At 37.1% G+C, this 17,828-nt stretch overlaps 1 protein-coding gene across 2 annotated transcripts in view; it reads left to right on the top strand.

The window, feature by feature from the left end:
- Positions 1–17,828, top strand: part of vps13a (vacuolar protein sorting 13 homolog A) — a 79,575-nt gene that overhangs the window by 37,060 nt on the left and 24,687 nt on the right. The window contains exons 40-56 of one of the 2 annotated variants that reach the window (XM_082188654.1): positions 640–993; positions 2,112–2,213; positions 2,294–2,446; positions 3,046–3,304; positions 4,192–4,352; positions 6,290–6,393; positions 6,724–7,009; positions 8,139–8,549; positions 8,625–8,729; positions 9,925–10,071; positions 10,634–10,765; positions 10,853–10,986; positions 12,582–12,668; positions 13,951–14,077; positions 14,223–14,452; positions 15,376–15,529; positions 17,212–17,358. In XM_082188654.1, coding sequence (XP_082044780.1) covers positions 640–993; positions 2,112–2,213; positions 2,294–2,446; positions 3,046–3,304; positions 4,192–4,352; positions 6,290–6,393; positions 6,724–7,009; positions 8,139–8,549; positions 8,625–8,729; positions 9,925–10,071; positions 10,634–10,765; positions 10,853–10,986; positions 12,582–12,668; positions 13,951–14,077; positions 14,223–14,452; positions 15,376–15,529; positions 17,212–17,358 — 3,093 coding nt within the window. The remainder of the gene's footprint in view (positions 1–639; positions 994–2,111; positions 2,214–2,293; positions 2,447–3,045; positions 3,305–4,191; positions 4,353–6,289; positions 6,394–6,723; positions 7,010–8,138; positions 8,550–8,624; positions 8,730–9,924; positions 10,072–10,633; positions 10,766–10,852; positions 10,987–12,581; positions 12,669–13,950; positions 14,078–14,222; positions 14,453–15,375; positions 15,530–17,211; positions 17,359–17,828) is intronic. The other variant, XM_082188655.1, reaches the window with a different exon arrangement.

The following is a 17,828-nucleotide window of genomic DNA, read 5'->3' as shown; positions in this document are numbered from 1 at the left end:
CGCACGTTTATGCCAATATATCTTTTGTTGATGAACTATGATAATAATGTTAAATTTTTTCCATCATTTGAATAATTTAGGAGCACATAAAAAACATTGGAGCGCAATGAGAATTTATCAAATTATCTGTTTTTCCTTAAAATAATTTAGCTTGCAAATGTCTTGTTTTAATACAAACACTAGGTTTTTAAATATTTCTTCCTCAAACTGTATTTATTTTATAATTATGGAATTATGTTTATTCTAAACATTAAATTTAATGCCAGCTAAATTTATTTTGCAAACGAAATCCCAATAGTAACCAGAAAATATTTTTTATAATGCATAATGCGGGACTTTAAATTATAAACAAGCCCAAAATACACTGGGACTCTTATTTTGAATTGTCTTTATTACATCTGGCTGCCCATTAGGGTGATAAACTATCCACTCTTACAACCATCTAAATCATATTACAATACAAACACCATAAATTAACATTGTCATAACAAAACAAAACATTGAAAAACAAACATACGTTTGCAGTTTTTGTTGCAAGAACATTATTGGCAGACTATTGAAATGAAAGTGTGAAATATGAACCTTTTAGTTCCCTGTCTGATACTGGAACCAATTTCTGCTGTCTTCCTGTTCCCAAAGGTGTCTCCCATCATCATAAACACGGTCATCACCATTCAGTCAGCGCTGAGCCCTGCAGCCGAGACCCCTGAGGAGCTGGAGAGCCCCGTGCCCCAGGACCTGTGGGAACGTCGAACCCTGCGAGACCTGAAGCTCTGGTTCCTGGAGGAAGGAGGAGAAGAGGTCACTCACTCCGTCGTTCCTCTCGTTCCTCACGGAGAGTCTCTGAAGATGAACATCCACTCCATCTGCCTGACTCTGGAGGCCGGCGTGGGCCATCGCACCGTGCCCATGCTCCTGGCCAAAGCCTCGTTCCAGGGAGACGTGAAGAACTGGAGTACTCTCATTAACCTGCACTGTCATCTGGACTTGGAGGTCAGAGGGTGTTTTAGTACAATGTAGGGCTGCGCGATTAATCGGAAATATAAGAGAAATCACGATATGGCTTATGATCTGCTGGTGTTTTCAGCGTTTCAAAGTGGCTTGTTTGTCAGTATATGCTGCTTCTCATATGAGTTTGGGTCACTTATTACGTTCATTTGGGAACGCGAACAAATTTATGCATTTGGCAGATGCTTATTCATAGATGCTAATAGGAATGGCATGAGTACTTGAGTACTCCAAGCTAGGGCTGCACGATTAATCGAAATAACGAGTACTCTCATTAACCTGCGCTGTCATCTGGACTTGGAGGTCAGAGGGTGTTGTAGTACTATAGGGGCTTTCGCATCGGGTAGTTCTAGGATTGAGCCACCAGGGTGTTTCCCAGAGAACTAATGGTTCTCTAAGGAACGTTTTCCTGGTTGCATTCGCACCCTCAGTAGGAACTCTGAAATGACTTAAGATGCGCTTTTTGTTGGGACTTTTATTTTGACGGCGCTGAGAACGCCAGAGCCTGAGCAAACATTCGCATTCTCCGTGTTCATTAGTTTTATTTAATAGTCCTGTCTTATACGGTATTAGCTAGAGAACTGTTATACATAGAAAGTAGACAGTAATGTAAAGTGCATCATGTTTGTCTTGGTCTCCTCAAAGTCACGTTGGATTTTCTCCTCAGCGTAAAGGTTAAGCAAAAATAAAACCGAAATCGCGATATGGCTTGTGATCTGCCAGTGGTTTCAGCTTTTCAGTGGCTCATTTGTCAGTAAATGCTGCTTCTCATATAAAGTTTGGGTCACTTATGGAACCACTTGTAATGAGAAGCGATTACCAACAAAGGAGACACTTCAAGGGCTCCAGGCAGTTTTTTGTCCAAGTTTTTTATGGTTTAACATTTGAAATGAAGTAATTAAGTATTATATTAATATTAATACAAGTTAATACACTTGTACTGTAAAATAATATAAAATAAAATATAGTATTATTTTTCTTAAATACTCATTTTTATTACATTAATATTACAATAGTATTATTTCCTGTTTTTTATTTATTTTTATTTTTACAATTTTTTAGAAGATTTTAGTGTCCTATAACAGGTTGTTTGTTTCCTGTAGGTGAATTATTATAATGAGATGATGGGGTTGTGGGAACCGCTGTTGGAGCCGTTGGACGATGAGGAAAAAGATGGCTTTAGACCATGGACTCTTTTACTGAAGGTTACCTTTCATTTCAGGCCTAATCTGTTATTAAAATAACTTTTCATGAGTTCATATGATTAATAATATTATCTCTACAGATGAAGAAGAAACCAGTAACATATTCTGGGGTATCTGATGAGGTGGACGGCAGTGTGCCTGATTATAAAACGGTCATCAGCTTCACGAGTAAAGACCAGCTTAACGTCACCCTTACCAAGTGTGGCCTTCACATGCTCAGTAATCTAGGAACGGTACGAGATCGAGATGATTCCAGTGTGTTTAAGGATTAGATCACTTCAGAATTCAAATTTCCTGATAGTTTACTCTCCCCCACGTCTTCCAAGATGTTCATGTCTGTCTTTCTTCAGTCGAAAAGAAATTAAGGTTTTTGAGGAACACGTTCCAGGATGTTTCTCCATATAGTGACTTCAATGGGGTCCAACGGGTTGAAGGTCCAAATGTGAGTTTCAGTGCAGCTTCAAAGTCTCGACACGATCCCAGCCGAGGAACAAGAGTCTTATCTAGACAAACTATCTGTCATTTTATAACAAAATAAACATTTATATACTTTTTAGCCACTTTGAAGCTGCACTGAAACTCACATTTGGACCCATTGAAGTCACTATATGGAGAAAAATCCTGGAACGTTTTCCTCAAAAACCTTAATTTCTTTTCAACTGAAGAAAGACAGACATGAACATCTTGGATGACGTGGGGGAGAGTAAACTATCAGGACATTTGAATTCTGAAGTGAACTACAGTACTCCTTTTAGATGGTTGAAAAGAGACATCTTTCTGTTAGAGATAAATAACATGGATTTAGAGTGGTTTCTTCTGTTTGGTTTTCCAGGCATTTGCAGAGGCTGCTAAACAGACCGCTGAGTGCTTCCAGAAGGACCAGGCTCCGTTTGTGGTGAAGAATCACTTGGGTTTGGCGGTGTCGGTGCTGCACAGCGAAGTGTTTCGACCCATCGGTAAAGAGTCTAAGAACCGTGTGGTGGAGCTCCAGGATGGAGAGTGCCTGAATATGCACTACACACTCAGCGCTGAGTCCAGTGATCAGTTCTCAGCCATGACCAGCCTCAGCGCCAAAAACTACATCCAGCCCAGTAAGACTGCGTTACGACCTGTGACCTTTCTGAATATATATCACAAAATCACTAGTACACTCTAAACAAATAAAGGTTTCAAAAGGGTTATTTTGCAGCAGTGCGATAGAAGAACCAGTTTGGGTTCCACGGAGAACCTTTCAGTCAACAGTTCTAAAAATAACAATTCTTTTCTTACAGTAAAGAACATTTAAAGGATTTTAAAGGATCTTTTGTGCAGTGTAAAGGTTCCATGGACGTTAAAGGTTCTAATAGAACCATTGATGCCAGTTTTTTTTTAATTGTATAAAGGCATCCATTGTCAAACTGACAAGTGGCAAATAACCACATTAATCTCTGTTGAAATTTCTGTTCATCTGAATTTGAAAATATTCCAAATTATAATTTGTCTATTAGATAATTAAAAGAGATAGTTTTAAAAAAATTATTACATATGTAATGAACATCTTAAAGTCCCCCTGTAGTCAATAATTGTATCCCTTAAAACTCATCTTTGATCACCAGAATTACATATTTAAGCGTTTTTTCCTTGGAAAAAATTCCTTCATGCCTTAAAATAACTCAGATCCACTCGCTGACGATCACACGTTGATCTGATTGGTTACAAGGTAGTTTGTGACGTCAGAAACACCAGCGATTTCAAAGCGTGTGTTTGAGACTGTCTTTGGTTCACTGCAGTTTTAAGGAGAAAAAATACTCAGCAATGCTGTCGACTTATGAATTTACACATGGTTTGTCTTAAGGCATATTAAAAACACCACATAGACACATAAACAACATTAAAAGCTGGATTTTCACCACAGGGGGACTTTAAGTTTTATTGTTGCATTCTGCAAAATTTCTAGACAAAAACCATTTAAATTCTTTTTCTTTTTCCTCTTCTCCAGCTCCGGTTGGCCACACTACCGCAAGCGTGATCCCACTGATCAAAACGGGACGGGACATGTACAGTGTCATGCACCGTGACTCAGGTGTCACTCGCTTCTTCGTCTGTCAGATTTACACTGTCGAGGGGAGCAAATATGTCAAGATCCGCTCTCCTTTCCAGGTGGATGTTATTTAAGAAACACACATATCAGTCACACACAACATGTAGACACCCAGGGCTTGACATTAACACCCACGGACCCGCCAAATGCGTGCGTGTTTCAGCAGTGGCGTGTAACAGTCACTCCTACTAGACACTTTGGCGGGTTGAATTTAATAAATATTTTTTAAAAGGTATCTGAAATACTAAACTAAGTGCAATGTAGTATTTTTCTGATTTTTCTGATACTGAAATATCTGAAACGCTTCCAATACTCATTTCCCGCCAAAACTGAGTCCCATCAAACCCGCCTCTCCTCATTCAGTTGTTTCATTTGCTCCAGATCTGTGAGTCAGGTCTTAAAGGGACAGCAGCCTAATAAACCTGCCGGCAAATTATGAGATAATATTAAAAATATTTATATGGCCATTTTTTCCCATTGTGAATATGCTGAAAAAAACTGCCTAGTCACTTTGGAAAGCCACTGGCCGCAGTGGCTGGTGAGCAAAAAGGTTTATGTCAAGCCCTGTAGACACCTATTCACAGCCTCTCTCAAAATCAGAGCAGAATAACTCCTCAGATTCCATCTAGAATCCAGACTTCCCTTTAAAATTGACTTCTCAGTAGGCCTTTTTATTTTTATATATATATTTCTGCTCTGATTTTGAGAAAAAAATGTAATGCCATACTTTCATTAATAGCTGCAAACATAATCAAATTAGCTACAATATTCAATATGTGCATTTTATTTCATCATTGACAGGTTTTGTATGAAAGGAATTTTAATTTTAACTAAATCAATGAAATGATAAAAAGGAAAACTGAAACCAGATTAACCATTTCATTATAGAAAACTGTACGCAAAATATGTGACAATTTCCAATATTTAATTTTAATTTTAATTTTCACAGTGACAATACATCATCCCTGCCAAATTGAAAAATAAAATGCAATTGATGAATTGATGTTTCATTTTCACTACAGTCTCATGGCAAGACTGCCAAATTTAAAATGAAAAGCTTCAAAGCTTTTTATTAATGCTCATGCAATAATAGAGACATAATTCAAATGAAAAAGTTTAGTTTTCATTTTATTTCCTCTTTTATTTCAATTTTCACTTTCAAAGTCAACCTGTATGTAAATTATATGTTAATGAGTGGGTGGGGCTTATTCTGAGAGTGTCTGAGTGAGTGCGGAGACGGAGCGCGTACAAGTTATTGAAACTATAATGTCGTGATCATATTGTATTCAGTAAGCATGCAGTGCTTTGTTTATGGTTTGTGTATCTGCAGCCTGCAGTGTTGATTTCACTTTTTGAAGGACGAATATAGACAAATATATCTGCAGAAATAGACCAACATCTCCTGACAGACGGAATAGACAGACAGCTTTTTCCCCAGACGTGAGGCGACAACACAGTCGGCTTTCATCCGCAGAAGCTGGCTCACAGATTTCACCATCGTGACTCGTCTCCTATACAATATGATCACCACTATAGTTTCAATAACTTGTACTCACTCCTTCACCCTCAGACACTCTCAGAATAAGCCCCACCCACTCATTAACATATAATTAGTGGTTGACTGAAAATTAAGAGGAAATAAAATGAAAACTTTACTTTACATTTTAATTTTAATTGTATCGCTATTATTGTATGAGCATTAATGAAAAAGCTTTGTAAAAACTGTATTTGCAGTTTCTTTTTCATGTTTGCCTTTTCATTTTAATACTGGCAGTCTTACCTCGAGATTGTGGTGAAAATGAAATTTTCAATTTGACATGATGCATATATTGCCACTAAAATTTAAATAAAATGATTTAATTTAGTTTTCTTTAATGTAATGGTTAATCTGGTTTTAGTTTTAGTTTTGATCATTTAATTGATTTATTTAAAATTGGCAGAAAATGCCTTCCATAGTATTGTTCATGATGTCATTGCTTTTTCTTGCTTTTTCTAGATTATCAATCACTTTTCGGTGCCAATCCGTGTTTTTGAAGGATCTGAGTGTCTGGGCATCTCTCTGCCGACAGAAGAGTTCTGTGTGCCGCTCGGCTCTTACAGGTCAGTGTCAGATAGGACTCTTTAAAGCAGGGGTTTTCAGACTGTGGGTCGCAGAGCAGCAAATGTTGAGCCACGTAAAGTCACTTGGCTGCTGCTAAATGTCTTTTTTTAAAGGGGTGGTTGAATATGATTTCATCTGCAAAGTTACAACGCTCAAAGTTCAAAGCAAAGGGAGAAAAGAGCTGATGCTGCAACATATATTATGAGAAAAGTAAAGTGTTTTTGACCTTGGATGCATGTAAACAAAATTAGGAGCCTTTAAAATGGCACAATGGGGTCACTTTAAACCAATAAACTTCCCATTTGCAAATGTGTGTTGGTTGTTTTCAGAGCTGAACTGAGTCTGCAGCCTGTAACTGAAGGCCAGGATCAGTACGAGCGCTCCGAGGGTTTCACTTATAATGAGGTGATTCAGAAGCCTGGAGAGTGTCTGGTGAAGAACTGCCATCATCATGAAGACAGCGCCCAGATGCTGAAGGTCAACATGGTTCCTCTTCCAGACGCTGTGATGTCCCACAGCACCGAGGAGGGGTTTGACAAGCCCATCGTTCTGCACCTGTGGCCCACGGTTCTCCTCCGAAACCTTCTGCCGTACCCCATCACCTTCAGGCTGAAGGTACAAGAGCTCACTGAGACAGATATGTTGTAGTTTGGCCTGTCACAGATATTATCTTTTATTACAGATTCCCACTGTAACGGTTCCATATAGTTTGTCTTGCCTATATTAGAGATATTTTAATTTATCGATCAGTTGATACTGGATATAAATTGCCAGATATTGGATATTTTAATTGTGCATGCTAATTTTCCCTGTTTTAGAATTGATCAGGGGTGTGTCCACCCCCCCCCCCCCCCCCCCCCCCCCCCGGATTTGCTTATTTTCCGACCTGAAAAGTACGACCCACGTGAATTGTGTAAATCAGAGAAAAAATGGTTGGAGAGGGGGGTTACTATGGCAGTTAATTACTAAATAAACTGCAAAATGTTACGTTTTCTAATACGTTTACTTATTGACGCAGATTGCGGATCTGCGGGTCAGTTAGTCAGGGTTCAAAGAGCCAAATGCGAGTAAAAATCTGCACTGAGATGGTGTTACTCGCCAGTTGCCGGGTAACTTTATATTTTGACAATGCATTGTTGTGAGAATGTGATATGGCTTTGTGCGATCATCAAATCGCAACGGTTGTGATAAAATTATATAAAAATATACTCCGACCAAGCGGCAATCTTCCCAACACAGAAGTGACTGCAGTTCATCGACTGGCCACTAGAGACCGGCTGCAGAAGAGAGTCAATCCCATAGACCCGCATGTTAAAATGCCCAACTTTACAGCAGCAAAAAATGTGTTTACAGCCTGGTACAAAAAGTGGTTTTGGTCTATATAGCTAATTTTGCCCTTCATGACGACTCTGAGGGGGGTGAATTTTTATATAACTCATCCGTTTAAATTATATTAAGCCTTAAAGTTCTGCGTAATTAAGGGCGTGGCCACTTGAGTGACAGGTGGATTGCCGCTGATGTCACTACTAGCGTTTGTTTGCTGTCTGTTAGCGTCACGTCACCTCAGCTAATCCGCCTCTTTGCCCAAAAATGCTCTTTAGAAACCTACGGGTGACGTCACGGACACTACGTCCGTATTATTGTACAGTCTATGACTCTGACGCGCTGGATGTTTCAGAGTAAAGCACAACACTGTGTTCATTTTCAGTTTCGATTCACAGTAAATGCTTCTCTGTTTTTGCAGGGCAATGGAGATTTCCCCTCCACCTCACTAAAAGAGGGCCACTCCTCCCAGATCCACACAGCCATCATAGATTTCTCCTCTCTGGAGCTGAGGCTTCTTGGATACCTGCAGCAGGACTGGGAGTCCCATTACAGTCTCTGCAGCGACCATGAGGAGATCAGCTTCATCAAATTCCACTCGCTGGGATCAGAAGAGGAGCCGGATGCGAGGCCGGAGTTAGACATTGCTGTCCATGTTAAGAAGGAGGAGGGTCAGGTGGTGGTGGCCATTCACTCGCCTTACTGGATGGTGAATAAGACAGGCCGACTGTTACAGTACAAGGCAGATGATATCCATCGCAAACACCCGAAGGATTACGACATGCCCCTCCTCTTCTCCTTCAAGCCACGCAACTTTCTGCAGAACAACAAGGTTGGGGAGAATGTCAAGTGAACATTCAGCTGTTTCATTGATCAGTTATCTAACTTCTCTTTCTGTTGTTTTCAGATTCGCTTGATGATTTCAGAAAGTGAACTATCAGACGATTTCTCTATTGACACCGTCGGGAGTTACGGTGACGTCAAATGCAAAGGCAGACAGAAGGATTACATGGTGACCGTTCTTTCGTTGAAACCATCACTTTTTAATACATTTAAAGTCAAAATGAAATCAAAATTGACCTTATTTACTTCCTTAATACATGTTCCTTGTCTTACTATAGACAGTTTAAGGGAGGAGATGGACCACTTTAAAAAAAATTAAAGGGAGAAATAACATTTAATATTCCAGCTATAGGAATGGAATCCCCACCTTTAGATTAAATCGGCGAATCACTTTTTTGATTGATTTCAATTATTGATTTTGTTTATATACTAAAAAATGTGCTTGTCCATTAACCATGAAAAAAAGTGTGTGTATATATATATATATATATATATATATATATATATATATATAAAACTTTATGGACAATTTTATGTATTTATTTATTTTTAAGTTAAGGAAAAAATTCATACAAAAATGTTAAAAAGGGAATCATAATAAACTGGGTAACACTTTATTTTACAGTGTCCTTGTTACACATGTTCTTACCGTAGTAATAAGAGTTAATTATGCATAATTACATGCAGTTAACCCAGCTAAAACCTAATCCTACCCTAACCCTATAGTAAGTACATGTTGTTAATTATTATTACTCAGTACTTAAATATATAATTACACTGTAACAATGACACCTTAAAAAATGTGACCATAAACTGTTTTGGAGATTGATGCAGTGTTGTTATTGTTAACTAAAACTAATAAAATAGTTATTATTAATATAATTAAAGCTGAAATAAATTTAAATATAAATATGCTAAAAATTAAAAGAAAATGAGATATGCTGCTTTGGCAACTAATTAAAATAAAATAAGTTGAAGTTTAAATAATAACAATACTTTTACTAAATCTGAAATAATAATAAATTAAAGCTAAATAGAAATATAAAAAAAACTCATCAAAATGACAAAAGCACGTTACAAAATTACTAAAACTTTAACATTTAAAACTGAAAATATAAAAATAAGATTCAAATTCAAAAAATAATTAATAATATAATAGTAAATAAATAATTCTAAAATACTGGATTGATCACCACCTTCACAATCTAATCAATTCCCAATGGATAGTCAAGTCCCACTCCCATCCTACATTGAATCTTCTGTTTCACTCAGAAATATGTCAGTTTACAAAAATGAAAATGGGTTGCAAATGCCACAGTGCCTTAAGCTGAGTTTGTGTTGAGTAATGTGTGGTTTGATGTTAGGTGGGAGTGAAGATCGATGCATCCAGCTTCAGTTTGACACGGTTGGTGACGTTCCTGCCTTTCTACATGCTGGTGAACAGAAGCAAGCATGTGATTCAGGTCTGCGAGGAGGGTCCCGAGCACTGGACTGAGGCACGACCCGGACAGGTCAGGAGAGGAAGCTGCTTCTAACTACAGAAATGTTAATAATTCTCTGAATTATGATATATACAGTCAAACCAAAAATTATTCAGACACCAGATATAATTTTTGATCTTTTTTTTACTAGTGGGTGCAGGACACTATAGTTCATTTAAGTGAGGATATCAAAATAAAGTAAACTGAGACATATTATACCCAATAGTTCTTCATACAGTGACTAACAGTAATAATTTGGGACCAAAAATGATTCAGACACTTTGACCTTTTTCTTTAATTGCTAATGTGACCTTTTTACACCACAGACTGAACAAAATGCAGCATTGCTTGGTAATTGGTTGAGCTGAATTGGTATTATCTAACTGTGTAGTTAAATTTAACAGCTGACAGATATTCAACATGATCAGAAGGACGGACAAAACCAGTGAAATATCATATTTTTCTTGTCATATCTTTTTTACCATTTTCTAAACTATAGCGAATAAACTGTGATAATGTGAGAAATGTTGAAGGTGTCTGAATACATTTTGGCTTGACTGTATATGTATATGTTTATCTGTCTGCTCCTTAGGCTGCCGTTTCATTCTGGCCAGAGAAAGACTCAAAGAAACTCAAAGTGAAAGTGGAGGGCTGTCAATCATCTCCGCAAGCGTTTGACTTCCACCAACCAGAGAACTGCCTGTTGCTGCACCTGGACAAAACTGTGAGTCAGTGTTTCCCACGCAGCCTGAGATACACACACACACACACCCCCTCAACTCATCCCTGTCTCCTTCCCTCTCGACTCTAGTTGGGTGGTATTATTGTGGACGTGAACCTGACAGAACATTCGGCTGTGATCCGGTTCTCTGATTACCACGACGGTGCCGCTCCATTCCTCCTCATCAACCACACTAAAGACCAGACGCTGCAGTTCCATCAGAGGTGAGATCCACAAACTCATCAAAGCTCAAAGTATTCCAGAGTTTAAAGACAACATGTGGGACAACAAGAAGGATTGTCCAATGGTCCAGGGTCAGTTGTTTTTGGCCCTGTTCGTCATGGACTGTTTGTTTATATGCCTTGCGTTTGGTTTTTATTGATGAAATGAACCTTGTAATTGTGAATTCTTCTGAGTGAAATGTGTCGATTACAAAATCTAGCTGCATTTTATGTATACGTTACATATAATATAACATTATTTATGTAACACAAATGCCCCTGTATGAGTTTTTGTCTCATATTTATATCATATAATATAGTTAAGCAATATCACACGAGTAACGAGCACAGTATCGCACAAGTGCAAATGTGATATTGATTTTATACAACAGGTCAATAAATAAGAAGTTAAGATTGTTATATTTTAGACACAATATTGTCTGTTTTGTTATTGTCTCAATTTTGCCAACCAAAATATTACCTTTTTAAGCCAGAGCAGAAATGATGTGCATCTCCGAGCAACACACTCGTGTTTCGTCCGCGTTTTTAGCGAATCAATCAGGTGAACTAATGATTCAATGACTTGTTCATAAAGAGAGCCATTTACTTCATTACTGAATGAATCAGCCGTTTGAACAAATCGAATGAATGAATGAATGACTCCTTTAGACATTTAGCGCCACCTACTGGCAGTTTTAGTTTCTTATTTAGAGTATTATTTCATTAAAGAATAATTATTTCATATTTCCATATTAATAAAGAAAAAATATATATAGTCCACCTTAAAATGAAAATTGTCGTCATTTACACGTCATGACGGTCGTGGTCATTGAAGCATAAAAGTTTGTGTAATAAATTCTATGTTGAATCAATTAAAAACTTTTTTTTTCTTCTAAAGTTGCTTTTTATAATGTCTATTTGATGCTTTTCTCATATAACACAATAATGACTTTAAATCATCTTTAAATTTCTCAGCCAAATTTAACGTGCGACTAATTCGCGATTAATTAGATTAATTAATCGCCACACCGTGTTATTAATTAGATTAAAAAAATGAATCGCTTGACAGCCCTAAATACAATACAAAACTATACAATACAATAGTTCAAGCAGGGGCACGGAAAAATAATATATTAATAAATAATAAATCCCACTATGTTATTTCTAGCTAAATGATCACTTTAATGGAGGATACTTTTTTTTTTTTTTAAATGAAGAAATCAATTATCCATGTTTTAATTAAAAATTAATCATGTAACTTAATTGACAAATTTATTTAATTCATGTTTTAAAATATACGTAAAAATACCAATAAATAAAAAGAATATAAATAATTTGTAAATACAACATTTAAATTATATTTTTGCTTTTCTTTATCCATTTCCAATTTTAAACCACTTTCAAGGTTTCTTTTTTTTTTTTTCTCATATGTTTTTGCATTTTCATACTTGTTATTGTCTTGTCTACTTTCTAGAGTTTTAATCTGTTGTTAATGCAGTGAAATGAACCCCAAGCTTTCGTCCACTGAAGTGTGTATGAGTGTTTGTAATCGCTTTAATTGTCTGTTTTGTTTGGTTTTATGTTTCTTTCCCTTGTAGCACCAAGAAGCGGAAATGTTCTACTTGGGTTCAGAATGAGATACTGGATATCTCTTTATCACTGGGGGAAGAGACAGATTCCCTCTGGTACACAAACACACACATAAACACTCACACAGATGAAGTGACATTGGCTGAGACGCATGAAACTATTTCTTTTCCTTGCAATCTCACGCAGGATCTGGTGAAGGGAGACGCACGACTCCATCCAAAACACTCTGAAATAAATAGTTTTCTTCTTTAACTTATTTTTCTTCCACAGCTTTTCAGGGTGGAGTCTGAACTGAACCTTGCACTAATCTTTCTTCTCTTCTGATGATTTGATTTTGTGGACAGGAAAAGGAAATTGGCCAACTTTCTTCCTGTTTCTGAGCTTACAGCTTCATTTCCATTTGCTTACAAATGAACTGTATTGTGTCTTAGTGGAACATTTCTGATGAGAAATACAGAGCATGAATAATTTTCCTTTTTCCTCTCTTTGGACACTTAACTATTGTGACTTTGGCTGCTGTTAAAGGGAAGTTGAACTGCCTGTGCTGTGTATGAAGTGTAAACTACTGTTATTTCTGTGATTTCTATATGCTATAAAGACACCTGTGAGCTCCTGGCTGCTGTGGCTGCATTGCCGTCATAATTTCAACTTTATCTCTCAAATTATAAAGTGCAGCTTGTCAAAGTGTCTCACATTCATATAGTTCTTTTCTTTTTTGCAATACACACTACCGTTCAAAAGTTTGGGCTCTGTAAAAGTTTTTTTTTTATTAAGCAGTCTCTTCTGCTCATCAAAGCTGCATTTATTTGATTAAAAATACAGTAAAAACAGTAATATTGTGAAATATTATTACAATTTAAAATAACTCTTTTCTATTTGAATATATTTTAAAATGTAATTTATTCCTGCGATCAAAGCTGAATTTTATGCATCATTACTCCAGTCTTCAGTGTCACATGATCCTTCAGAAATCATTCTAATATGATGATTTGATGTTGAAAACAGTTACAATGTTTTTGTGGAAACCGTGATATATATATATATATATATATATATATATATATAATATATATATATATATATATATATATATATTATTATTAATGGAAAGTTTGTTTCAATTCATAATCTTTTGAAACGTTATAAATGTCTTTACTGACACATTTAATTATTTAATTAATTCTTGCTGAATAAAAGTATGATAAAAAAATCATACCCCAAACCTTTTGGCGGTTGTGTGTTTTCACGTTTCACTGTGATTTTAGTTTTTGTTGTTTTGTACAGAGTTTGTTGAACTTTGTTGCAATTTTTGGGATGTTTTTGTGTGATGTTTGGTCATGTGTAAGTCAGTCTGAACTAATGGTGTGATTCTGGCAGCTCTCAGACAGAAGTCGATGAGCTGGGTCCAGGACAGGCCGTCTACTACACTTGGGCTGAACCCACCGGCTCAAGAATCCTGAGCTGGAAATGGGGCAAGTTCAAAGGAGAGCTGAAGAGTGAAGAGGTGAGAACTATAAAAACTAGCCGGTTTAATAATCCATTACAATATTAACAGTTTTCCCCCACACTTTATGGACTTAATCTTGCACTTGATTGAAGACGTGAAGCTGAATGTTTCATCTGGGTCTCTGTTTTCGTTTGTTCTATAGGACCAGTTGTTGGATGTGAACAAGGAGGGAAAGTTTTTCGTCATCTCATTTTATGAAGGCCTCCAGCGTGTGGCACTTTTCACCACAGAGCGGCGTGTCTACAGGAAGATTTGCGAGAGCGAGAAAATTGAGCTGGCTGAACAAGAAATCAGTATCGCGTTACAGAACATGGGCATTTCACTGGTCAACAACACCACCAGCCAAGAAGTGGCTTTCATTGGCATTACCAGGTACTGCTGGGTGTCATGTTGGCACGAAAAAGTGTTAATGTTCAGCTAAACTTAATGTTAAGCATGTTTAAGGCCCTTTCAGACCAAGAACAATAACTATAAAGATAAATATAATGATAACTAGTGTCCACACCAACCCTTGTGGGGAAAAAGTGCACTTAATTGTATTGAATGTGAACTTGTACTGTACTTCAAATCTTAAAAGTATATATATTTTTTAACTACCTGAAGATCATATAATATTACTGAAATAAAAGGCCACTTAAGTGTACTGACTATATTTCTTACACTTAAATACACTATATTAAAAAATGCAATAATTTGTAATGATGTCAAATTAAATGTTTTACTTTAAAGTACATTTAAAAATAATATTTTGATGTGATTGATTATAATTTTAACTGCAGTGTTATTCATTATTACATTTGATGATAATATATTTTAAATTGCAACTGCATTATTACAAATGTAATTTGTATGTATTCTTTTGAAAAGTATACCAAAGTGTACTTCTTCTATTTTGCAAAGTAATGCACAATACTAGTTTGTTTATTATAAGCGCTCTGCAATTTTGTCGTCTGCCACTTTTAAATACTCAAGCTCTTTAAAGACTTTTAAAAGCTCAAGCTCTTTAAAGTCAGGTGGATTCTGATTGGCTGCCAGTGTTTTTATCAGCTCATCAAATTTTTTTTCTGAAAGTGATTTTTACGATATTTTTCCTCTGTGCTTTTATCGTTATAGTTGTGGTGTGAGCTCTGCTATTCTCATAGAATTAGAACAATTATTAAAACTTTATATTTGCTGTTTTACTTATTGTCCTTGGTGTAAACAGCCCTTTAAAATGGTGTTGGTAAGAGAAAAATATATTTTGCTTATAGAAATGGATCAAGTTAACTTTGTGTGTGTGTGTGTGTGTTGGTCAGTTCTGATGTGGTGTGGGAAACAAAGCCTAAGAAGCGGAGCCGATGGAAGGTTTTGAGTGTTAAAGAGGCTACGATGTTGGAGCAGCACTACAGAGATTATATGGAGAGTGGTCCAGTGGACAGCACCGTCATTGACCTACACAACGACTACCAGGTTAGTGCATATTGGAACCAATTTACAGCCCTACAGGCAAGACGTCTTATTAACAGATGTCATCATTAGAATTAAACTGAGTGTTTTTGTTACTGTACCTTTAAGGCTTCTACATGTAAATGACCCCTGTTGTGATTGGATCCTTTTTTAGTGGTCGACCGATACATCACCAAGGCTGAAATGTATCGGGCACTATTTGGCATGTTTTAAATCAGGGTCAATATGGTTTTTTCTTTCCAGATTGGCCAATAAGTGCAGGAAGCGGGTTTTATCACATTTGTAAAAAAATATATAAAAAAATATAGTATTAATGATTACATTTATTTATTTAGCAGACACTTTTATCCAAAGTGACTAACAAAGAGTAAAAAAAAGCTAAGCAATTTATCCAACAAAGGGCAATAATAGACACATTCAAATTGAAGATTGTGTGTTAGTGTTAATGGGTCAAGTGTTCACGAAAGAGATGTGTCTTTAGCCATGTTTTTTATTTTATTTCAAGAAACAGCTAAAGACACCGCTGCTCGGGTGGATTTAGGCAGGTCATTCCACCAGCAGGGAAAAGTAAAGGTAAATGTCCGCGATAGTGACTTGTGCCTGTTTGGGATGGCACCACAATATGGCGTTCACCTGCAGAACACAAGCTTCTGGAGGGCACTTAGGTCTGAAGTAGTGAGTTTAGGTATAGGGGTGCACAGCCATTGATTGTTCTGTAGGCAAGTGTCAATACCTTGAATTTATTATAAGCAGCAACTGGCAGCCAGTGCAATTTGATGAAGAGAGATTTCATGATGTATAAGGCAATTCTGCACTGTTGGGGCCGTTGTAGCAATATGGTCAATGTAGCTCAACTGATCATCAATCATAACTCCAATATTCCAGGCTGTCCTGGAAAGTATGATTGTTGAAGAGCCTAGCTGAATGGTGAAGTTGTGATGAAGTGTTGTGTTCACTGGAACAGCAACAGTTCTGTCTTAGCAAGGTTGAGTTGAAGGTGGTGGTCCTTCATCCAGCACGAAATGTCTGTCAGGCAAGCTGAGATCCAGCTAAAATCGGATCATCCTGTTGAAATGAGAGGTAGAGTTGTGTCTCATCAGCAAAGCAGTGATAAAAAAGCCATGTGGATGAATGGCCAATCCTAGTAAGGACATGTAGATCGAGAAGAGTGGTCCCAGTACTGAGCCCTGAGGCACTCCGGTAATTAGTTGGTGACACTTAGACACCTCACCCCTCCAAGAAACCTTGATAGACCCACCTGAGAGGTAAGACTTGAACCAGTGGAGTGCAGCTCACTGAGACACCCATTGTCATGAGGGTTAGAGGATAATCTAGTGGTTTACAGTGTCGAAAGAAGCAGACAGACTCCGCAGATTGAGTACAGATGATTAGAAGTTGCAAAGAATCAAGAAGTTGCTATCTAAAGTGTAAATCAGTTTATTTTACAGATTTAATTTGTCAGATTAATTCATTTTCAAATGATTTATATCTAATTAAAATAAATATTGCGTTTTGCTTTCATTTTTTTTATACATGTGTTATTTGCTATTTTTATAACGACCATTTTATCTGCCATTGGCCAGCATCAGCAACCCCCTGCCGAGTTGTAAAATAACACAGACTTCAAGAAGGAGAGAAGTCATGCTTGTTTTAATTTATCTCTGGCTGTACCGTATGTCCATCAGGTGTTGTTTGCTGCAAATGGGTTGGACATGAGGATAATGCAGCCCTTTGATGCTCCTCTCAGGAGGAACTTCTTGCCAGCACTAAAGGTGGAGTACAGTGTCTCCGCCCGTCAGAAAACCTACCGGGTCCAGATCAACAGGATTCAGGTCTGTTTCACACCCAGTAAAGGAATTGGCATAGCTTAGGGCTGCGTTTCCCAAAAGCAACGTGAGCTAAGTTGATCGTAGAGAACATTGGTGGCAATGGTCTAAGGCTCACAATGCTTTTGGGAAACGCAGCCCAGGGGTGCGTTTCCCAAAAGCATTGTTAGCCAACTATGGTCGCAAGTTCCGTCGTTATCAGCATAGTTCAACGCAAAGTTATGTGCTTATCAATAAGCAAGCTGACATTCAGTACAATCTATATTTTTTATTTAGAATAAATACAAATGTCATTTGCGTCGTTTTTGAAGAGTGCGCATGTTCGAACGTGCTTTACTACGAAAGAACGACCCTATGATTGAATCTGAAAATAAAGCAAAATGAGAAATAGTCCTCCGATGCCATGTCCGTAATTTATAGCAAAACATCTAGCGTTAATCTAAACTCAAACAGATTCATTAAAAGTAGTTATTACT

The sequence above is a fragment of the Leuciscus leuciscus genome (genome assembly GCF_965113295.1).
Source record: "Leuciscus leuciscus genome assembly, chromosome: 13".
Lineage (NCBI taxonomy): Eukaryota > Metazoa > Chordata > Actinopteri > Cypriniformes > Leuciscidae > Leuciscus > Leuciscus leuciscus.
The sequence above is the reverse complement of the archived record's forward strand: the minus strand, read 5'-3'. Positions and strand labels throughout refer to the sequence as shown.